At 40.7% G+C, this 22,114-nt stretch overlaps 1 protein-coding gene across 1 annotated transcript; it reads right to left on the reverse strand.

Moving 5' to 3' along the window:
- Positions 1 to 1,892: 1,892 nt before the first annotated feature.
- On the reverse strand, positions 1,893 to 21,711 carry LOC142196772 (claudin-15-like). Its single transcript, XM_075266745.1, has 5 exons — positions 21,406 to 21,711; positions 12,772 to 12,936; positions 6,028 to 6,109; positions 4,806 to 4,919; positions 1,893 to 2,231 (listed from the first exon to the last, which is right to left on the reverse strand). The coding sequence occupies exons 1-5, from the start codon at positions 21,620 to 21,622 to the stop codon at positions 2,135 to 2,137; spliced, it is 675 nt and encodes a 224-aa protein (XP_075122846.1). The 5' UTR covers positions 21,623 to 21,711; the 3' UTR covers positions 1,893 to 2,134.
- Between the last annotated feature and the right edge of the window lie 403 nt (positions 21,712 to 22,114).

The raw sequence follows: 22,114 nt of genomic DNA on the forward strand, positions 1-22,114 counted from the left end.
TAATCTTATACTAATACTATGTTTTTATTTTGCAGATGGTAAAAGCAGTACGACCATCCATAGAACCAAATGAAGGGTTTTGGTCCCAGTTGGAATCCTATGAAAAATCGTTACAGATGAGCCATTGAGTTTACAATTGTTTATCGACGTGAACTGGCATTAAATTCCTACATTAGAAGGTCTGAACAACCAGTAACACCAACTATTGCAAGGCCTGGTATAGGACCAGTGACCTAGCTGAAATAATACTATGTCGTAAATGGAAATGATTTAGCCTTTATTTACCAGATATGGGCAGGCTACTATAACAAGTATTACTTTTTAACCAGGGCACCATTAGGTAAAAGAAACCCCAGCGAGGGTGTAGACACTACAATGCATTTAGTTACTGGTGCTCTATGGATTGCAATAGTCCTTAAACATAGGACACTAGAACTACAAATGGTACCTTCTGGTGGGGGAACCTAGCACAGGTTTTGCATCAGGTCTGAGGAGGTTCAAGTTCTGCCTCTGGGCCCACAGCTTGGGATACTGGAGAGAAATCTGGATTCATGCAATGTGAAGTGCACTGATCTATGTTGCAAGCACTCAGATAAGAATACTTTGTTAAATAGGATATGTGATTTTATACAAGTATATAATTTGTATTATGCTATATATCTTTATATATTACATTGTACTGTGTTATGCTAGTACTTTTGGCATAACATTCTATAAAGTGTGCAGATTTATGTATATGTCGAATTAGAGCATATGGACATAACGGAGGAATCCTTTGAGCCAAGACAAATGGTGCTCTGATCAGCTCTGGACTCTAGACATCTTCAGGTTATATGGATAACGTTTCAATTGTATGACCGCCATATACATAATATTACATTTCCCTGAAATGGCAGTGCCACACTATCTGTGTGGTAGGGGTGCTGAGACAGAAGCTGGGGCAGTCAATTGCTTCTTGATGAGAATACCCCTTTAGTGGTAGGGGCTAAGGTGCTAGCCAGTTTTTAATCCAGTACTGTTTCAAACAAATGTTATAAAGACATTTTTATTTTCTATAATTGTAAAATCCTAAGAGTTACTCATCAATTTTGAATATCTTGGGGAAGATTTATAAAAGTTTGGTTGTGTGACACATAAGGGTCTAGACCAGGGGTCCTCAAACTTTTTAAACAGTGGGCTGGAGGCAGAGCAGGTCACACAGACATCGGGAGCGGTGCCCTCCAATAAGTAACGTGAAGTGCGCTCCACGGCCTGGCCCGAGCTCCCCAGGAGCTTCATTATAAATGCACGCCTGCCGGTGTTGTTGGCGGGGCAAGACAGAAGTGCTTGGCGGGCCGCATGTGGCCCGCGGGCCGCAGTTTGAGGACCACTGATCTAGACTATAATTCTATATACCTCCAATTTTAATTCAGATTCATAATAAAAATGGCATATTCCAGTGGGTGTCATCTTGCATCTGTTCATATCTCTGTAACTCAGTACACATGTAGACAGAATAGGTATGGTTTTGTAGAATGGAGATGTTGGGACTTTGCTCATTGTTCCATGGCTTCATGCACGTCGATTTGCCATGAGCAGTGTCATGCACAAGATAGTAGGGACACCACATCAAAGATCAAAGTAAGTCCCTGACAATATAGTTTGGTTTTGCACCATTGATAAAAAGGCCTGGTGTTCATTTTCTCCTCCACACCCTTACCATGACTCTCCTATTTTATAAATGAGGCACAGGTCTGAAACAGCTTTGGCCACGAAAATAAAAAGTAATGACCAGAATCCAAATAAATACTCAAGACGTATAACATTTGCTACCTCTGGATAATCTCTGTTTCAATCTCAACATTAAGAATGGAAATGACATATAAAGTCAGTAAACCAACATTACTTGTCTGAATTAGAATTTTACTGGTTCCCAACATGCACAATGTCATACAAATACAGAACAGTCAATGTATACAAAACGAAGCGCTAACATAGGTTGTGTTATCTCCACAGTGTGCTCTTATTCCTGTCTATACTATGTAGAAGTGCACCAGTGTACATAATGGCGTGCACTGAAAAAAAAACACATAGATACACATATTAAAAAGACAATGGTTTAGTATAAAATGGCTGAATGTGGCTCCTGTCCTGGCTACACATAAGCTCTGGAGGTTGAGGTGCTTTCTCTCATCTCTTTGAATTGCGTGAATTCATTGTCAGGTGACTTGTTGTAGTTGTATGTATAGGCCCTGCAAGAAAGTAAAAGAATCCTTCCATTACATGGGTGATCATGGTATATAGATGCATAGATGTTAATGGAGATTCACATGTCAAGTGCATGGGCTCATAAACACGTACAAGTTTCAATTACTGTACTGCTACATGTGTCTGAATTGATACAAAGGCATACAGAGTTCTTTCTGAAACGCCCAATGACATATATCATCCGGTAGGTACTGTCACCCTGAGCATATTGGTGTTTTGTTTATCTAAATCTGTTCAGCCATTCCAAAGATATAAGCCCTTTTAGGGTTTATGCAGACAAGGTTATGCTAGCCATGTGGGCAGTCCCTCATGAGATACATCACACAGTGACACCAACCTGAGTCTATAGAGCCATCGTAGCGACCAAACACAAGCTGTGGGATCAAGGAAGTGAAAGAAAAGAGAAGGAGGAGGAAAAGCGGAATGAAAAGAAGAGGGTGGGTCTAGGGAAAAAAAATTCTCACTTGGGGTGGTTGCCAGGACAGCTGGCAGGCAGGCAGGATAGGATAGGTATTCAAACACAATGTGCCAGGTGGAAAGCAGGTGACTATCGGCTGAGGAGAAGTACTATATTCTAGCCATGGGGACCAAACTCTCAGAAATGTATCATGTTTTACTGTTGAGATTGGAGTTTTCATTGATCGGGCAGCATTTCAGTTGCCTCTTAACCTCACTGATGTAAAAGTCGCTTATTTTCCACACCAAGGTGATAGTATGCTTAATGGTGAGGAAGATGAATGCGCCCACTCTCTTAGATCTTGGGGGGGGGGTATATTTCCAAACTTTTTTTTTCAGCATAGACTCCCACTTGTTCTTTTATATGTTGCGACCTAGAACAGAGTCAATAACATTGTACACCCCTATCCAGTGTTGTTTTATATAGGGACATATATTACATTCTCTGTAGCAATTAATAGGGCAACTAGGTACTGCATAAGCTATTCTGGTGGATACAAAGTAATACCGAAACAGAACGTTATAGGACGTTTCCAGCATTAGGGTATTTTGAGTAGCCTCTGAGATATGAGCCCATTGGCCGTCTGATATGGTGGACACTAGATTAAGTTTCCATTCAGGAACATAGAATAGTTGGGTTTGTTACGATGAGTGGATTAGATTAGAATAAATTTGTCTGATGTGGCCTTCAACATGGAAGTAATAAGTTTCAAAGGAGGTTAAAGTTAAGGAAGAAATCTTTTTAAGTATTTTTTAAGAGCTGTAAAATAAAGTTGGAGGAAAGAAAAGATGGAAGGTAATACAAGTTGAATCTGAGAAGAAAGGAAATCTAAGGAGAAAAGATGGTATATTTAGTGAGACCTTTGCGCAGCCAGAATTGGAAGGCCTGGGATGATTCTTCACCAGGGGAGTAAGGTATTATTGAGCAGTAGTAATATGAGTAGATGGGGTGAAATAAAATGTGCACAATACTTTACTGATTACCATATTTTTAGGGATTGGTTAGTAATTTGGTTAGAGATGGGTGGGCGGGATCACTGAGGAATCCATAAAATTGAGTCTACAGTAACCGGGACTTTGTCAAGGGCTTGAAGAGAAATCCAGAGAAGGACATTTTCCATGGACTGAAGGAGAATTATCTGAGCTGCCTAGTAATGTTTCGTGACATTTGGCTCACCAAGGCCTTCTTCGCATCGATGCCTATGTAAAGTGGAGCCTGCCACTCTGGGAATCAAGTCAAAGAAATTGAAGACACAATGTCTAGTTTTTCTGCAAAATGTGCCATGGACCAAGACTGAAGGGGCCATGAAGAGTTTAAAATACTTTAAAAAAAAAAAGACCATATTATGGGAGTGGACTCTTAGTAGTAGTCTTAATGTAGACAAGAGGCATAAGTGTTTTGGGGAGTACAGTGTAGAATGGGTTTGAGTCAAGTGAATGCCCAGTTAGTCCAGATGGCCAAATGACCATTAAAAAAGGAAATCAGATTGGAGTTGCGAGACCAATAATGGAGGGTGTGTTGAAGTTAAGCTTTGGGTGTAGAATTGTTTATTAGAAGGCCTAAAACCAAACCTAGACCTTGGTTGTCAGGTTTTGCCATCTGTTTTGTGCACCTTATGTCATTGAAATGGCTTGTGGTGTGAATAGGAGCAGATACTGCACAGTACTAGAACCTGCACTATCCAGTCCTCACACCTACCTGGCAACCTACCACCCAAGGATTTAATCAACCTCCCTACCAGACCTCTTACTTAATATAAAAAAGAAGACTTTGCGTTATTTTACCTTGGATAGGAAAGTAAATGGGTAAAATATAAATTTCATTACATTAGATAGTGCCATGGAAACTGGGTAACATGCTTCCTCATGCTTGTAACCTTACAGATATAGATAAAGTTGCTGTAAAGATGCATTCATACATATGTGGACATATCAGAGCTTTTTATCATGTTATGGTGGCATTGTATAAGTCTATACAAAATATATTCAATGCTGTCAAAGCATTGTACACAGCAAGAATAAAACCCTTCCGAAAAGACTGCCGTATGATGTGCAGAGTCAGTGACCCAGCAGTAGGATATTTATGGGCTCATTTTACTTACCCCTGTTTTGGAGATTTTTTCTTTTTCTTGAAAGAACAGCACAAAAGAGATCCACCAAGAATAGCTAGTACAGATCCAGCCCATCCGATATAAAGTGCAGAGCCGATTTCATACCTAGAGAAATATGGTATTTACATGGTGTTAGAAGGTTATTCCTAAAATATCTATCTATCTATCTATCTATCTATCTATCTATCTATCTGTCTGTCTGTCTGTCTGTCTGTCTGTCTGTCTGTCTATCTATCTATCTATCTATATATCTATCTGTGCAACAGGTCCTATAAAGAACATCTGTCAGTGCCAATAGAATTTAATGGACACATACACTTCTTGATAAAGAATGCACCATAGTTGAGTATTGGAGGTGCCACCTTTGTATGGTGGCAAGAAAACTAGGAGCTACTACTGCATGTCGGTGAATCATACTATCTTCTCTACTGCCGGTCTGGCAGGACTGTCTAGACTGTTTGCCATGTGTGCATGCCCTCATATACCAATGCTCCCAACAACAGCAATGCACCCCTCTAAAACTGGACAAAATGTCTTCACGTGTGCCATAATGGAAAGTCTAGTCTGTATTCTGTCAGAAAAAGATACACTTCACCGAGGCAGCCTCTCAGCGTGACTTGTTCCCCACCCCTCAGTCACTGCAGAGGGGGTAAGATCGTTCCTTACTAGTACACCAGACTCATAAACTATATGTCCAGTGTATTTTTCTGTATTCTTCAAGCACTACTAATAGCCGAATGGAACATTTTTTTGTGCCATTTTGGTTCATTAGGGGTGCAGACGGTAGGTGGAATACACTGCTCATATATACACACATATATATATATATATATAGTCCTATGAAAAAGTTTGGGCACCCCTATTAATCTTAATCATTTTTAGTTCTAAATATTTTGGTGTTTGCAGCAGCCATTTCAGTTTGATATATCTAATAACTGATGGACACAGTAATATTTCAGGATTGAAATGAGATTTATTGTACTAACAGAAAATGTGCAATATGCATTAAGCCAAAATTTGACCAGTGCAAAAGTATGGGCACCTCAACAGAAAAGTGACATTAATATTTAGTAGATCCTCCTTTTGCAAAGATAACAGCCTCTAGTCGCTTCCTGTAGCTTTTAATCAGTTCCTGGATCCTGGATGAAGGTATTTTGGACCATTCCTCTTTACAAAACAATTCAGGTTCAGTTAACACAATAAACACTCTCACCTTATTCCAACATAGATAGGATCGAAAAACTGCTGAGTGATAGTGGCCGCATACCAAGATACCGGTACCAGACAACAGAGTCCTGTATAGAATGATAAGGGATTACAGTGTCAGATTATAATGTGTTATTGTGGTCGTGTGTTTATATCACTTTTTTGTGCATGTTGCCTGTATGTGTATACAGTATGTATAATGTATGTGTGATTGTTAGTTATATAGTACTCATGTAGATTCTGGTGACATTATGGTAGAAGTAACACAACCAGATATATAAAAATGTGAGGAAGAGGTATTGTATTATATTATACTGTATTATATGTTTTTGGGTTATGTTGAGTATTGGGGCTTAAAGTGGAAATCATTTTGTTTAAAACATCCTTATATTATCATTAGTTGTCATTATTTTATCATTATAAAATATAACTGAATAAATAGGGAATGGTGACAGTGTGAATTTGAGCTTTGCTATCCACTCTCCCCCTTCCCCCTCATTCCCCAGGATAATGGTATCAGAATTCTAAAGCTCTCATCCTGCTCATTCCCCAATCTTGTGTCCATACCTACCAGAGAGAGGAGTTGATTTAAAGGGGTTGTCCCATCACAAGGATCCTATCTATACTGCTTGTTAATGTGGATGTAAGACTTTTCCTAAATACACTGCTTCAGCAAAACTGCTTTGTTTGTCCACTATCTTACTGTATTCAATTAATTGTTAACACAGCCCTTGACTTATCTGCTCAAAAATCAAGTGATGTAGCTGACTGCTCTCAGGGGGGAGGGGGGAGGGGCTAAGTGCACGGGAGCCAGCCTGTGTTTCTAGCTATTCCTGTGTCTACACCACGTGACCTACCTTCCTGCTATCAGATAGGGGAGAGGAGCTGCTTTCATTTCTGAACTCGTCTTCTGTTCTCCCAGTTATTAGGCTAGCTAATTCAATTGTGTTCATTATGGCAGAGACAGGCAATCTCTGTATGTAACACAGAATGGAGTTGCTCCTGCCTGTACTTCATAGTCCAATATTGTGCATATAGTGTTGTTTGTGGACCTTTCATGACATCACAGGCCCTTCAGCCGCCCCATAGGAGCTTCACGCTAATTTGGGGGCAGTGCTAAACGGCAGGTTGCATGTGAAACCCCACCCACCAACTGACGCAAGAAACCAGGAAGAAAGATTTTACAGCAGTGAAGACTGGTGAGTATGCAACGTGGGAATACCCCTTTAAGCAACTGGGTGAGTAAGCTTCTTTAAAGCTGTAGTCAATAGAGACTGTGACATCTAGGGACTTCTAAATATGTAGTAACATTGTAATTGTAACAACCCATAGGAAAATCTTTAAACTGCATTATATACGACTTGAAAATTTTGAAATACAAAGGCAGAATTCATATTTGATCCATCCACTTTCCACCCCAAAACGTCTAAAGATTTAAAAATGAACTATATATAACCCAAAGTTGAAGAAAACATAATACAGCTTGTCCTACAAAAATACATCATAACTACAGTGATGGAAAAAATTTAAAAGTTATAGGTTTCAAATAAAGTGACACCCCAGAAATGACTTTTTTCCACAAAACATGTTTCTGTTCAGCAAAAAATTAAATACATTTGTTGTCACCATAAGTATACTGTTTCATGGAATAAAGCTAAGTTTTTATTTTAAAAAAATAGTCCATGGTGTAAAAAACACACAAAAACATTGGCTGAATTGCAGTCCCTTCCAAAATAAAATAAATAAATAAAGAAGAGTTCATTGGTAAATGAAATGCATTTCAGAAAACTCAACTGGCGCCAATAGAAAGTACAACCCAGATCACAAAAAAACAAGTCCTCATTCAGCTTGGAAATATAAAATAAGTTCCTACTGGTCCGTAGTTTTTTCCCGGAGGAAGTCCCAGCCAACGTGACTGCTATTGCCAATCAGTGGCCTCAGCAAAGGGCACATGACGTTACTACCTGTGACGTCCCGGGTCCCTTCCTTAGGCCGCTGATTGGCCTCAGCGGTCACATGAGTTCACACTGTCAGCTTTCCAGCAGTATATAGACCCATGAGTGCCAGAGGACGTGAAAGGTCAACATATTCTGAAGCACTTTACAAATTATATTCTGTGTATGTGTCTGTTGGGCAGTGGATCTGAGTATACACGTATATGAAATTTTTAAGGGGTTGCCGTGGAACAGAAAAAATTGTTTACTTTTTTTCAGAGACACACTGCCATGTTTGTGCACAGGTCATTTCTGGTATTGCAGCTCAACTCCATTCAGTGAAGTAAGATTTAGAGCTAACATTACACGTTAACAAATTTGAAGATCTCTCTCTCTCTCTCTCTCTCTCTCTCTCTCTCTCTCTCTCTCTCTCTCTATATATATATATATAGATATATACACACACACACTCACATATATCATTTGTATGTCTTTAAACCAAAATTCATTTTTTCTGTTCTATTTAATATTTATCGAACATTATTCAGCTCTTTTAGCCGGCATAGGCCATATCTAGCACTTAAATCACTCAGAACGTCAGCAATGTCTGTTCTCTCCTGCAAAGTCTTATTTGTGTATAATCTGTAATTTATAGCATTGTCCCAGGGCTCAAGCAAAAATAAATCCTAGAGCATTCATAAACCAAGATCAGTTCTAGGGGCCGCGAACGGCATGATGGACAGACTACACCAGACATAAATCATCTGCTCTCTACTTTTAGAATAACACTTCTTGAAAGTTTTCTATTTGTTCCAAAGTAAGCAAAACAAAAATAGGAATGTTTGGCAATTCTGGAAACTTCCACATTTTTTCCTGATGGAGTTTAAGGGGAGTCTGTCAACAGGAAATCGGTGTTAAACTAATGACAGTACCTTATAGGGCGCCTTCTACACTTTCCAAAGATCCCTTTCTTATTCGGCATTGTAGCTCCATTTTCATGAAAATCAGTGTTTTATTCTTATACAAATTAGCTGAAAAGCACTTTAGGATAAGGCCCCATATACTAAGCTGCAGTCAAAACAGTGCAACAGAAAAGTCTGTGGCGGAAGGGCATTGTGTTTTTTTCAGCAGCACTTTTCACAGAAATTCAAGATTTCCTCTGTGTACTTTCTGCCTCTATTATATCTGTATGGAAAACACTAGTGTGTAATGGAATTGCTAGTTGAGTAATTCCCCAGTGTTGCTGCTGAAACCAGGAAAATAAGGGCAAGACAGAGACAGTGAGTCCTAAGCTCAACCCAGCCCCTGTCCCTACCTATTTGCCACAATTGTCCTAATGACAGGGACAACTGGGCGACGGTCCCTTCTCCTAATAAGTGTAAACACTAAACACACACAACACAGAAGAGGAGTCAACAAGCCAAGGGTCAAAGCCAGAGAGACAAAGCAGTACCAAATTGCAATCCAAAAGAGTAGTCACAAGAAAAGCCAAAGGTCAGAAATAAGTAAGTCCAATAATAAGAGCAAGTAGAAAGCTTAGCAAGGACAAAGTCACAATAGCCAGCAAACCTGTGTGGGCTGATAATCTGAATGTAGGAAGTCCAGAACCCATCCCAGAATTGATTGCCAGATAGGCTGTCAATCACACAGGTAAAGCCAAGGGTCAGGGTCTGGGGTTGCTAGGTGGGGTGGCATAGACACACAAGTCCAGTTTGTTTAGTCCAAAACAAAAGTAGAGTTTTATTTTCACTCACAAAAGGTAGTGCAGCAACAAAAGGAAACAATACAAAAATAAATTCCTGCCCGGCTAGGCTCTAACTCAACATAGGTTACCTCACCTATAATAGCAGACTCAACAGTAGGTTGCATCAACCAAGACAGTTCCAACAGTCTGCCCTTCCTGTTGGCTCTCCAGCCAAGCTCTCTCCACAGTCTGTTACTGGAGCTGACTTCTTAAGCCTCCCAAGATGAGCATACTCTCTGCAGCTGAGTCGCTGCCGGAATATCCCCAAAGTGTGTACTGGAGGGGGGTGGAATGACTCTACCAACCTACCTGCCATTCCTAAAAATCCAGCCCAGTAAACAGAACTTTGAAAAAACCCTCAGCAGACAATAGTCATCTGCTGAGAAACCTTCTTTCTGGAGTTTTCTCATCTCACCCACCTGAGTAGTCTGGGTGAGATGTACACGCCCTTCTTGATCTGACCAGCCATCGGCTTACACAAGATTGAGAATCAGAAGAGCAGAAGGAAACAAAGGTGAAGGAGATGGGTGTGGTGGAAAATCAATTACAGAGGTGAGGGAATAAGACAGTGTTCAGACAAGACAAGAAGAACCTAAAGTAATCAATAATAACCGAACACGCCTCCTGCACTGCAGAGCGCAAGTGAAGGGACATTACATAGCGTTTCCATAGGTATAATTGAATGGTGCGATTTATAAAAAATTTTAGCATTTAGCAATTTTAGAAATTGTAGCATTTCTGCTGCGGCTATTTTTCAGTAATGTGTGGATGGGATTGGCCAGAATCCCATCCACTTTGCAGATACAGTGAGTTTTCATGAAAACGGAGCTGCAATGCAGAATACGAATGACGTCTTTGGAAACTGTAGAAGCTGCCCTACAAGGGACTGTCATTAGTTAGATACTGAGAGCACTGAGAGTGGCTCTGTTGCTCCAAACTGCTATGTCCCACGGGGCTCTAATATCCCACCTTAAACCCTTCTTTCCTTTGAGCGACAGGGCCAGGGAACTATGTTGAGATCAAAGTTGCCCAGTCATAGCTAGAGTAAACAGCAGTGGCTCAGACCTGATAGAAGTCCCTATAGCCCTATTCACACAAACAAGCTCTTCGGTCTTGTGACAAGCATTTTGTTGACAGCCATCACATGACTGTATTAAAATCAATTCTTTAGAATGAGGCTATTCACATGATTGATTTTATAACAGTCCATTTTAACAGGCCGTCAAAAGATATGATCTATTTTTGCCTGTTTTCACAGATCCCTCAATAGACTCAACGCTAAGGTGAGGACCACTGGACCGCCAAAATAGGTCATAAGTAGAGATGAGCGAACACAGTTCGATCAAATAGATATTCAATTGAATATCAGGCCATTCGAGATATTCGATTCCAATCGAATACCACGAGGCAATCGCAGTAAAAATTCGTATCCCCTCCCACCTTCCCTGGTGCTTTTTTTGCACCAATAACTGGGCAGAGGAGGTGGGACAGGAACTACGACAACGGAGGCATCGAAAAAAAATCGGAAAAAGGAATTTTCAGCCGAAATCAGGTGACCTCCATTTTAGACGAATGGTGGATTTAACATTCGATTAATTTGAACTATGTGACTGTGAGACAGGGATAGATGTACTGGCAGGGTTAGCTAGGGATTACCTTTATTTAGGTGGGAATGTTACTCACACAGCTCTTTGGGGCTCTATCTGGTCGGGATCCCTGTCAGATTGCGATATGCGTGAGCTGACTTTTTCCCATAGTAATGCATTCACCAGCGTTGATTGGCCGAATGCCATACAGAATACAGCAATCGGCCAATCAATGCTGCTTCTGCCGGAGGGGGCAGAGTCTAAGATCCGTCCACAGCAGTTTCCATTGTGGTCCGATCTCAGATGTAGTAGTGCTGACACAGCTCTGCTACATGGAGAAGCAGCCGAGCTCAGCACACACAAAGATACAGCAGAGCTGAGTGTGCAGTATGGTTCAACGCACACTCAGCACTGCGGAGATGTAGCAGTGCTGGCCATGCGCTCAGCTCGTCTGTATCTTCAGAGTAGCCAAGCTGAGCGCGCAGCCAGCACTGCTTCATCTCCGATGTAGCATCTTTGGAGTAGCCAAGCTGAGCGCGTGGCTAGCACTGCTTCATCTCCAATGTAGCAGTGCTGGCTGCGCGCTCAGCTTGGCTGTATCTTGGGAGTAGTCGAGCTGAGTGTGCGGTCAGCACTGCTTCATCTCTGATGTAGCATCTTCGGAGTAGCCAAGCTAAACGCGCGGCCAGCATTGCTTCATCTCCGATGTAGCAGTGCTGGCCTTGCGCTCAGCTCGGCTGTATCTTGGGAGTAGTCGAGCTGAGTGTGCGGTCAGCACGGCTTCATCTCCGATGTAGTCGAGCTGAGCGCACGGCCAGCACTGCTACATCTCGGCATAGGAATGCATTGACCAGCGTTGATTGGCCGAATTCCATACAGCATTTGGCCAATCAACGCTGGTTCTGCCGGTGGAGGCGGAGTCTAAGATCGGTCCACAGCAGGCTCCATTCTGGTCCGATATAGGACTCCGCCTCCTCCGGCAGAACCAGCGTTGATTGGCTGAATGCTGTTCTCTGTATGGCATTCGGCCAATCAACGCTGGTCAATGCATTCCTATGGGAAAAAGTCAGCTTGCGCATATCGCAAGCTGACAGAGATCCCGAAGTAATACAGTGACTTGGGCATGTTAGATGCCCCCAGATATGCTTCCCCTGCTGTCCCAGTTGCATTCCAGAGTGTTGGCATCATTTCTTGGGGTGTCATAGTTGACTTGGTGACTCTCCTGAGTTGAATGGTGGGATCCCCTGAAACTAAGCATTTTTCCCCATAGACTATAATGGAGTTCGATATTCGTTCGAATAGTCGAATATTGAGCGGCTGTTCAAAACGAATATCGAATATTTTACTGTTCGCTCATCTCTAGTCATCAGTAATGACATAAGTCATAAATCTAAGCCCATAGTTGTGTTGGGGGTAGCTGTCACCCCTTACATACATACATCATATCTGTTAGTACAATATTGCTTTGATAATTTTAAATACCATACCTGCTAAAATGAAGATCAGGCCCCCAGAAAGCGCTATCTTCCCTTTACCATTTTCACTGCTACTTCCGAATTTTGTGCATTTCAGTCCAAACACAGAGATTATACAAGCAAAGAGACCCAGGATGAGAGAGATGATCATGAGGGCACGGCAGGCTTGGGTATGTGCTGTGGGAGACAAGACAAGACAGAAGATCGTTGATGAAAAATTTATGTATAAAAAATCCAGCGCCAAAAAAAGTTGAATTAAAACTTCACTTTTACTAAGTACATATTAAAACCATTTACAAAAAATGGATCCAGACCTGCAAATACAAACCAAGCTTACGCATTTTGGGACCCCATGTTATGTCCCTTACTCATAGCCTAATGTTTACCAACTAAGAGGCAACCTTAGGCTGCATGCACACGGAGTTACGCCGGGCTTGTAAAAATACTCATTCACAGCCGTACACGCAAGCGCTGTGGACGGCTCCCGAACACTTCCCATTCACTTCAATGGGAGCGCTTGGAACGCCGGCGTTACGAGCGCTCCCATTGAAGTGAATGGGAAGTGTTCGGAAGCCGTCCACAGCGCTTGCGTGTACGGCTGTGAATGAGTATTTTTACAAGCCTGGCGTAACTCCGTGTGCATGCAGCCTTAAATACCACATTAACTTTTCCCAAAGTATTAACCCTTAATGTAAAACACATACCATTCACAAGATCAAAATACAAGTATAGAGTGATTTGAAAAACATCTTAAACTACAGTTCGCAAAACTACCTGTTACTCATGAGATACGTCTTAAATATAGTCTTACAGCAGATATACAGTATATAAACTAAAGGTGAACTCACCAAATATCTATGATTTTTGATCCGCTGTAATTCTATTAACTAAGCAACAAAATCCATAACCCATTGTGAAGTCCTCTACCGATATATCCATAGTCACGTGATATCTTGGTCACGTGATCCATCACATGATTCAAAAAGTTATGACGCCAACATACCACGTTACTATCATTCATAAAAACTCATGTCCACATTGAACTATAAGGATGCAATGCAACAGAAGAAACAATCAATAGATAAGCGCAAGGTCCTGTCTAATCTTAAGTCCAAACGGAACCCTTGTTCCCAATTTCCATATCCAGAATGCCTCCTGTTTTAAGAGGAGGTTTCTGCGATTACCCCCCGTATAGGCATCGGGACATGATCTATTACATAAAAGAATAACGAGGATGTATCCCCACTATGGCAAGTTGAAAAATGCTTGGACAAATTAGACATACCTTCCGCTTGATTTTTAGAACAATCCGCCAAGTGTTCAGATAATCTGACTTTCACCTGGCGGATTGTACAACTCACATACAAAAGATCGCACAATGTACATTCAACCACATATACCACGTAAGTACTGTTACAATTGAAAAACTTTGATATATTGAATAAAGTTTTATCCTTTGCTGGACCAAAAGTTTTAGTTTTTTTTTTACAAAACTTATAAGTTGTACATCTAACTTGTCCACATTTATAAAAACAGTATTTAAGCAGGTCGATTCAGAATTGTCTCTTGAAATATATAAACTTGGAGACAAATGATCAGATAAAGATTTGCCTCTCCTGTACATAAAATTTTCTTTAGTGTAGGAACAGTCTCAAGTATTGGCAAATTTCTCTTGATTATACTAACTACCTGATTAAACTGAAGGCTACATGGAGTAGAAAAAAATAAAGTTGTTTTTTTATTATTATTCAAAGGTGGTGACTTATCCTGTAAGAGTAATTTTCGATCTTTATTGGATATAATATGTTCTGCCCTCTTAAGAGACCACTGAGGGTTTCCTCGATCTTTTAATCTCTTTAGTGTAATTTTAGATTGTATGTTATAATCACTATCCTCAGAGCATGCACGTCTGGTGCGAAATAACTCCCCCACAGGAACAGATTTAACTGTGTGAGCCGGGTGGCAACTTGAAGCCATTAAAGTAGTATTTCCAGAAGTGGGTTTGCGGTACAATGAAGTCTGAAGTGAGGCCGTGGCGGCGTTGCCAATAAGATGCAAATCCAAAAAACAAATTTTGTTCAGATGAAAATTATAAGTAAAACTTAAATTTAAATCATTTGAATTAACATAATCTAAGAACATTGGTATGGGCGCTACATCACCCCTCCAAATAATGAGGATATCATCTATGTAGCGCCCATAGCAATGTAAAAAAGAAAAATAAGGATTTGAGGGTGTAAAAATCAATAGCTCCTCCCACCACGACATGAAGATGTTAGCAAGGGAGGGGGAGAAGGGGGAGCCCATAGGGGATCGTTGAGTCCATTGACAATACACAGATGGTGACTTTTCTTTCATGGACTCACTGTCACCTTTCCTGACATGTCTGTTTTCTACATATTTGTACTCCCCATTAAATAAATGGAGCGTGTTTGTGTTTTTGGTATACCTGTTATTCCTCTTTATGAATAAATTTCCAACTGGGTGTTACCATTCTTCTTGTCAAAGGGGTGTGTCCCTGCATGGTCTGATATGATTGGGCAGTGTGAGAGTGTAGAGGGACACATCCCAGACTGGGAACACTCAGTTATCAAGATATTCATACATTTCTTGACAGAATAATAAAGGAACAGCACAACATATAAAAAAGATGCTCCAGAATGATTATTTTTGGGAGAATACAATTATTTGCTAAAAAGACATGTTATGAGATATGATCGGTCTTCAGTAAGTGTTATTTGTCACTGGAACATTTACTGGAGAGATAAGTCTCCATGGACCTGGAACCCATCTAAAGACATTCTCGTTTACATCTCAAATCCCATTCACACCAAGTCCATGACAGGAGTTGACAGTCTCTGAACTCGAACTGTCGTTTTTTTGTGGCCAAACAATAATTTATATCAGATGAACATTATGTGTACATTATACAGGAATAGGAGGAGGATGGGTCGACTTATGAATGCTATCAGTGGCTACTCCCCCTAACTAGAGTCAGCGCTCACACTGCACCTACTGCTGAAAGTATTGAGTGCTGTTAGTCACTGATCACCTCTCAGTTGCTGACAGTCTGACCCCTGGTTCACATTAGCGTATGTATTCCTTCTGAGGGAGTCCGCATGAGGACCCCCCCCCGGACGGAATACAATTGCAATTGCAAGCGCCGTGCTGTAAAAGTACATGGACCCCATAGACTGTAATGGGGTCCATGTGCTTGCCGCGCATGAATGTTTCGTGCAGGGAGTGCGCAGCAAGCACACTGACCCCATTATAGTCTATGGCAGGGGTGGGAAATTAATTTTCCCATGGGGCCGCATAAGAAATTTAAACTATTCTAGAGGGCCATGTGCGCCGTGGAAAATTTAGCTCCACCCACTTCTATGTTGACTCCGCCCATTCTCACTCATCTCTTCAAGTGTCCCCACACAGTATAATCCTCTTACAGTCACCCGTACATTATATGCCCCCACATTATAATGTTCCCTTCCAACTGTCCTACAGTATTAAGTCCCTCTCCTGGTGCTCCAGTTTAAACTGTTGGAAACTAGAGGGGACATTAAACTCGGGCAGCTGGAAGCAACAATTAAACCGTAGTGGTAGCTACCTGCACAGTTTAATGTCCCCTTCAGTTGTCCCCAGTTTAATGTCCCCCCAGTCTAAGTGCCCCCTTCATCTACCCCCAGTTTTATGTCCCCACCTCCATTTCTCTACCAATTTCATATCTCCCTTCATCTGCCCCATTTCATTTCCCCCATCAATATCTCCCCCAGTTTCATGCCCCCCCCCCTCCATCTCTGCCCCAGTATAACATTCCCCTTCCATCTCTGCCTCTAGGTTAATGAGACACAGACAGACACACACACTCTACACCCTGCATCTCACATCCCCCTCCCTCCCCTCTCAGTACTTTAGGACAATCACCACACGTCTCCATCTTCTTGCACTGTTCTGTCGGCACTAAGACACGCCTCCCTAGACACGCCTCCATGGTCAAACTATGCAGGCCAGACTGAATCAGTCAGGGGGCAGGATATGGCCCGCTGGTAGTACATTGCCCAGGTCTGGTCTATGGGGTCCGTGTGCCTTTACAGCACAGCGCTTGCAATTGCGATTGTATTCTGTTCGGGGGGGTAGTCCTTATGTCTAACCGGACAGAACACATACGCTAATGTGAACCAGGCTTTAAAGGGACTGGTTCTATGTTCCTTTGGTTGACAATCAGTTTCTTAAGGAATTTAACACACATTGAAGGCTTTGCCCTGTGAGAACGACACCAACAGTAGTAAGTCAGACAAATTGATTATAGATAGGGATATACCCCTAATTTGTTTGGAAATCTCAATATAAAGCGTTATCTGTCCCAAGTTGGGTGGTGTATTTATAGGTGATCATTTATCTCTTTATATATCCGGGGGGGGGGGGGTATATCAGATATTAATGCATACCAATAAGCTGAGGTTTTAATATCTTTCCTTTTTTCTTTAGATTTACCTATTCATCATGAGACAGATATAGCAGAATTTTCAGAGTGAAACTCAGTTAGGGTCCATTCACATAAAGTAAGCGTGCGCTCATTTTGGCAAAATACACGTGTAAAGAATACACGTGTAAAAATAAGACTCCCATTGACTTCAATGACATTTTACACGTGTATTTTTTTTTATCAACTGTAATTTTTATTGAAAGAATTTTTAACATCCATAAAGTAACAATACAAAAGCCAAAAAATAAGGCACACATATATCAGTGGAATAAAATAACAGTAAAACAGAGCATAAAGTATACAAAAAAGACAGGGAGTACACACACTACAAAGGAAAGGACAAAAGGGAAGGGTGTGAGGCCATTCAGAGCACAATAAGCGTCCCCGGATGACCAAACCACCTGAAATACATCTAGGGTTACACGTGGATTTTGACGTGTTTTTTTTGCACGTGTAAAAAATGTCATTGAAGTCAATGGGAGTCTTATTTTTATATGTGTATTTTTTACACGTGTATTTTGCCAAAATGAGCGCACGTTTACTCCGTGTGAATGGACCTAATCAGAGGGAGCAGGGACAGGGAAATGGCCTGATAAGGACAGTAGGAAGAATTACTATATGATAAAATATATTACAAACGGTTTTTTATATATTTGCCATTACTATTCATTTATGCAAAGTTTGTTGAAAGGACGTTGCCTATTTAAGCTTCATTTCCATAAATCTGAAGATCCCCTCTAAGAATATAAGATAGGATCATTATTTTATTACCATAATGTATGGGTTGATTTCTTGGAAATCGGATTTTAAATGATCTGTGAATGTAAAAATAATATTTTTCTTGGTCTCCTGCTGGTACCTGGCATGTGGCTGTCTGACCACTCAGTGATATATATTGACTATGGTTCCATTTTAGGACCCATAATCGGAATACATTGCGATCGTTTGTAGTCTGATACCATAGAAACATAAAGGTCTACATATGAGCTATATACATTAATGTAAAATAATACTTTCAGCTTTATATGCAGTAGAATAAAAAACAGTGAATATATTTTCACAAATATATTGCAATATAAATGAGTTTTTCACTCTAAATTTCAGCATAAGGCCAAACACAAACTATGAACTCCATTTAAGCCAATTGTGAGACATATTTTCATAGACCGAAGTTGTCAATAGTTGTAGCGTCCACATGCCTGCTAGGTTTCCCACAGCGGTGAAAGGCTCTTTGCAGTTTTCTTCCTCTCTAGTCCTTCCTAAACTGCATGAAAAAGGCTCAACCTGTCATCTCTGCAAATTTCAATGCAAGTCTATGGGAGTCAGATCAAGGCTGGATTGTGAATTTGACCTCCTATTCATACAGGAAAAACTGTGTGAATCAGAGGAGCATGGAGGAGATCAATGCTCCAGAGGAGAGCACATAACTGCACAATAAAACTGTCAGTTACTTATTCAAAACATTACATTGAATTCAAGTTCATTTTGAAATGGAGTGACAAAAGTTTTTTGTTTTTTTTATTAGTATATTTCTTTTTTTTTTTTTCAATAATCATTCTAGTCCACCCATTATATTTATTACTTTGTGAAGTTTAAAGCCAGTTAAGCTATGCTACATGTCTTTCTGGTACCCCAAAATTGCAATGAAAGCCTCACTGTAATACACATCCTGCTCCTGCTACAACAGCTGGGATCCTGGCAGTTTAAAGGGGTTGTCCAGTTTCAGACAAATATTGAGAGGAGATGTTAGTGTTTGTATAATGAAGTTCTACAATTTTTTAATATGCTATTCCCCATGGTTTTCTATATATCTGCTCGCTGTCATTCATTCTGCTTACGTCTAGTGGATAAAAATTAGTTTACAGTCATGTGATATAGTCCATGGTCATGTGATGTACACACAGATGCACAGCTCGTTACAGTCACAACATAGTGATTAGACATATGCTTGGTAATGAGCCTTGCACAATACAGAAGTATTGCAGTGGATTATATGAATGATCATGCCCCCTAGTGTTCAAGTACAAATGTTAGTAATATATTTAAAAACTAGCCTCTGCCTGCCTTTGTCTACGTGTTGTCCGCCTATATTCAGCAAATTGCTGCCGTTAATGGTTCACCTGCTCCAGCGTATCAACAGCTGTCAAGTTGACCTGCTGCTGAACTCTTTCTTTGCACCATGCCTGTGATTGTTCTGGCATCTCAGCAGCTCACTGGGACGCCATATAATGAACATGTTGTTGGCGTCGATGATCCGCCTGCTCTGGGGCGTCAGAAGCTCTCAAGCTGGCCTGCCGCTGAATTTGTTCCTTGCACCGTGCCTGTTAATGGTTCACCTGCTCCAGCGTATCAACAGCTGTCAAGTTGGCCTGCTGCTGAACTCTTTCTTTGCGCCATACCTGTGATTGTTCTGGCATCTCAGCATCTTGCTGGGGCTCCATATAATGAGTGTGTTGTTGGCGTGGAAGATCCACCTGCTCCGGCGTTTCGGCTGCTTTAAGAGGTGCTTGACACCTAGCTTGCTCAATCCTTCTGAGCTCTGCTTGAGGAGAAGTCTGTGACTTCTGGCTGCCTTCATAGCTCTTGTTGTTTTAGAATTTTGTGACAAATTAGATTTTCTTTTTCCCAGCATGTTTAAAATTGGCAAACTGCAAATTTGGATTAAAAGGGTTTTCCCATGTCAGTGTGTCAGCACTGCCTGGAGCAGATCAGATAATATGTAGATGCTTGTACACAATGGACTCAGGGTTATCTGTGTGTTTACATAGAAAGATAACAGACCTGGCTTTATCAGCAAACTCCAATTAGCTGAGATACTGCCACTGGCAAGAGCAGATTAATATAGTATATGAACATAAATTCATAACAGTCGTGAAACCATGTCATTTATCGGGATAAAAAGTAGCCTATGTGTTAATCGAGGTTAATACAAACTATCTATGTGTTAAAATTTCATCCAAATCCATTAAGCTGTTTTTGTGTGATCGAGGAACAAACACACAAACATCCAAACTTTCACATTTATAATATTAGTAAGATAAAATAGCTCTTTCCCCATAATTTCATTTTCTAGTACAGTACTAATAGGAACTACAGTTCATCTTTCATATGACAAGTCCTCACACAATTCCCTCTATGGAAAAATAAGTTATGGCTCTTAGAATGGTTACGGTAAAGCAAATGATTTTTGTTACAAAAAAAAGTGATTGTGTAACACAACATCAAAAAAACAAATATATTTGGCATCGCGATAATCGCAGAATAAAGTTAATGCGGTATTTATTCTGCACAATTGAAATAGCTTTAATGTGTGTTTGATGTGACTGAGAAAAATCTATAGCAGTTCCTTTAGGCTAAGGCCCCGTGTATCGTCTCGCAGTGTGGGAAAAAAAACGCAGCGCCAATGCATCATGGTTTTTCCAGCAGCGAATTTCATGGAAAGATTGCAGAGGTTTCCATTGTAGACTTTCTGCAAAAATTATACCTATGGGAAAACCGCTGACGTTTCTGTAGGCATAATTGACATGTTGCAATTTGCAAAACCGCAACGGTTTTGGAAATCGCGGCATATATGCCGCGTGTATTTTACCACGGTGTGGGGATTGTATTTACTACAATCCCATCCACTACGCAGTGACTGTGGTTTAGGCCACGTAGGGCTCCGGCCTCGAGGGGTTTCCACAATTACTAATAAAACCTATGTTATGCTATGTTCACATTCGTCTGTTTTTTTATTCTTTTGGTTTGTCTCAGAACCAGAGGAACTAAAAACAGTCCATCAAATGACAGACAGCAATGGATCCCAAAGGACCCCAATTTTTAACAGATAGCACCAGAATGAGAAAAATTACTTTTTTTTGCCAGGATTTTTACCAGACACTGAACAGGTGTCTCCGAATGGAGACTCTGAAGCAGATGTGAACATAGCCTTAATTTTGTCCCCTAAGGCATGTCCCAAGGATCATGAGTACAGTGATGTACAGATAGTGTATCTCACCTCTACTGTATATAATCTTTCCTACATATATAAATATCTTGGTATTCAGGTGACAGTCCAAGGGAGATCATAAAATGGCGGCTATAGAGCTGTCACTCCCTTAGAATCTATTGGGACTGTCGAACGTGGAGGATTTGGTAATGAGGGTATATAATAGTGAACTCACCAGGCAAGTTCAGCAGAGAGTCAAACGTCTTGCAGTTGGTGACCCCAGTGCTAGCCGTCGCACAACTCTTCCATAGGTTCTCATATATGATGTTGGAGGTGATCACGTTGCCGCTTTGAGTAGAAGTTTTCCAATGTTCACTTGCCAAAGTGATCGCAAATGTTAAACTTCCAATCAAACCCATAAAAAATCCAACCAGTTCCAAAGCTTGAGCCATGTTGACCAAGAATAGAAAATGAACCCGAAATGAAAACCTCGAGTAAAGGTATAAGTTAGGATTTTCAGAAATGAAAGAGACGACTTCCCATCACGGATTTCCCGGTTAGATGATATCGCTGTACCTTTGCTCTTTGGTCTGACACTATGATATGTGATAAGGAGTTTCTAGCCCATCATTAGTCTGACACACACATTCCCACACATCCTGCATCTTATCTACCTGGAAGGCTCTCGTGTAGGGAAGTTTATTGTTCTCGTAACAGTCGCCTCTCTATGGACGTAACAGGTGATATATTCATTGGCTGTAGTATATGAAAAACTACTACTTGTATAGTAATCTGAAGGATTTTCATATAACACAGTTATTCAAATATTTTGAGCTAGATTTTAAGAAATCCTTTAAGAACATTGTCTGATAGAGAAAGCCCCCTTTAAATAATGGATATACTGTCATGGGCCCAGATTATCTGCCAAATTCTTGGTTATAGCC

This window comes from Leptodactylus fuscus, chromosome 3, assembly GCF_031893055.1.
Source record: "Leptodactylus fuscus isolate aLepFus1 chromosome 3, aLepFus1.hap2, whole genome shotgun sequence".
NCBI classification, from domain to species: domain Eukaryota; kingdom Metazoa; phylum Chordata; class Amphibia; order Anura; family Leptodactylidae; genus Leptodactylus; species Leptodactylus fuscus.

Bases quoted from the DNA above. Each gene is read 5' to 3' on its own strand.
- LOC142196772 (XM_075266745.1), bottom strand. From the start codon at position 21,622: ATGGCTCAAGCTTTGGAACTGGTTGGATTTTTTATGGGTTTGATTGGA. The intron at 12,937-21,405 runs GTGAGTTCACTA...TGTCTCCCACAG, and splicing joins CTCTCTGCTGAACTTGCCTG to CACATACCCAAGCCTGCCGT. The intron at 6,110-12,771 runs GTATGGTATTTA...CATTCTATACAG, and splicing joins CCTGATCTTCATTTTAGCAG to GACTCTGTTGTCTGGTACCG.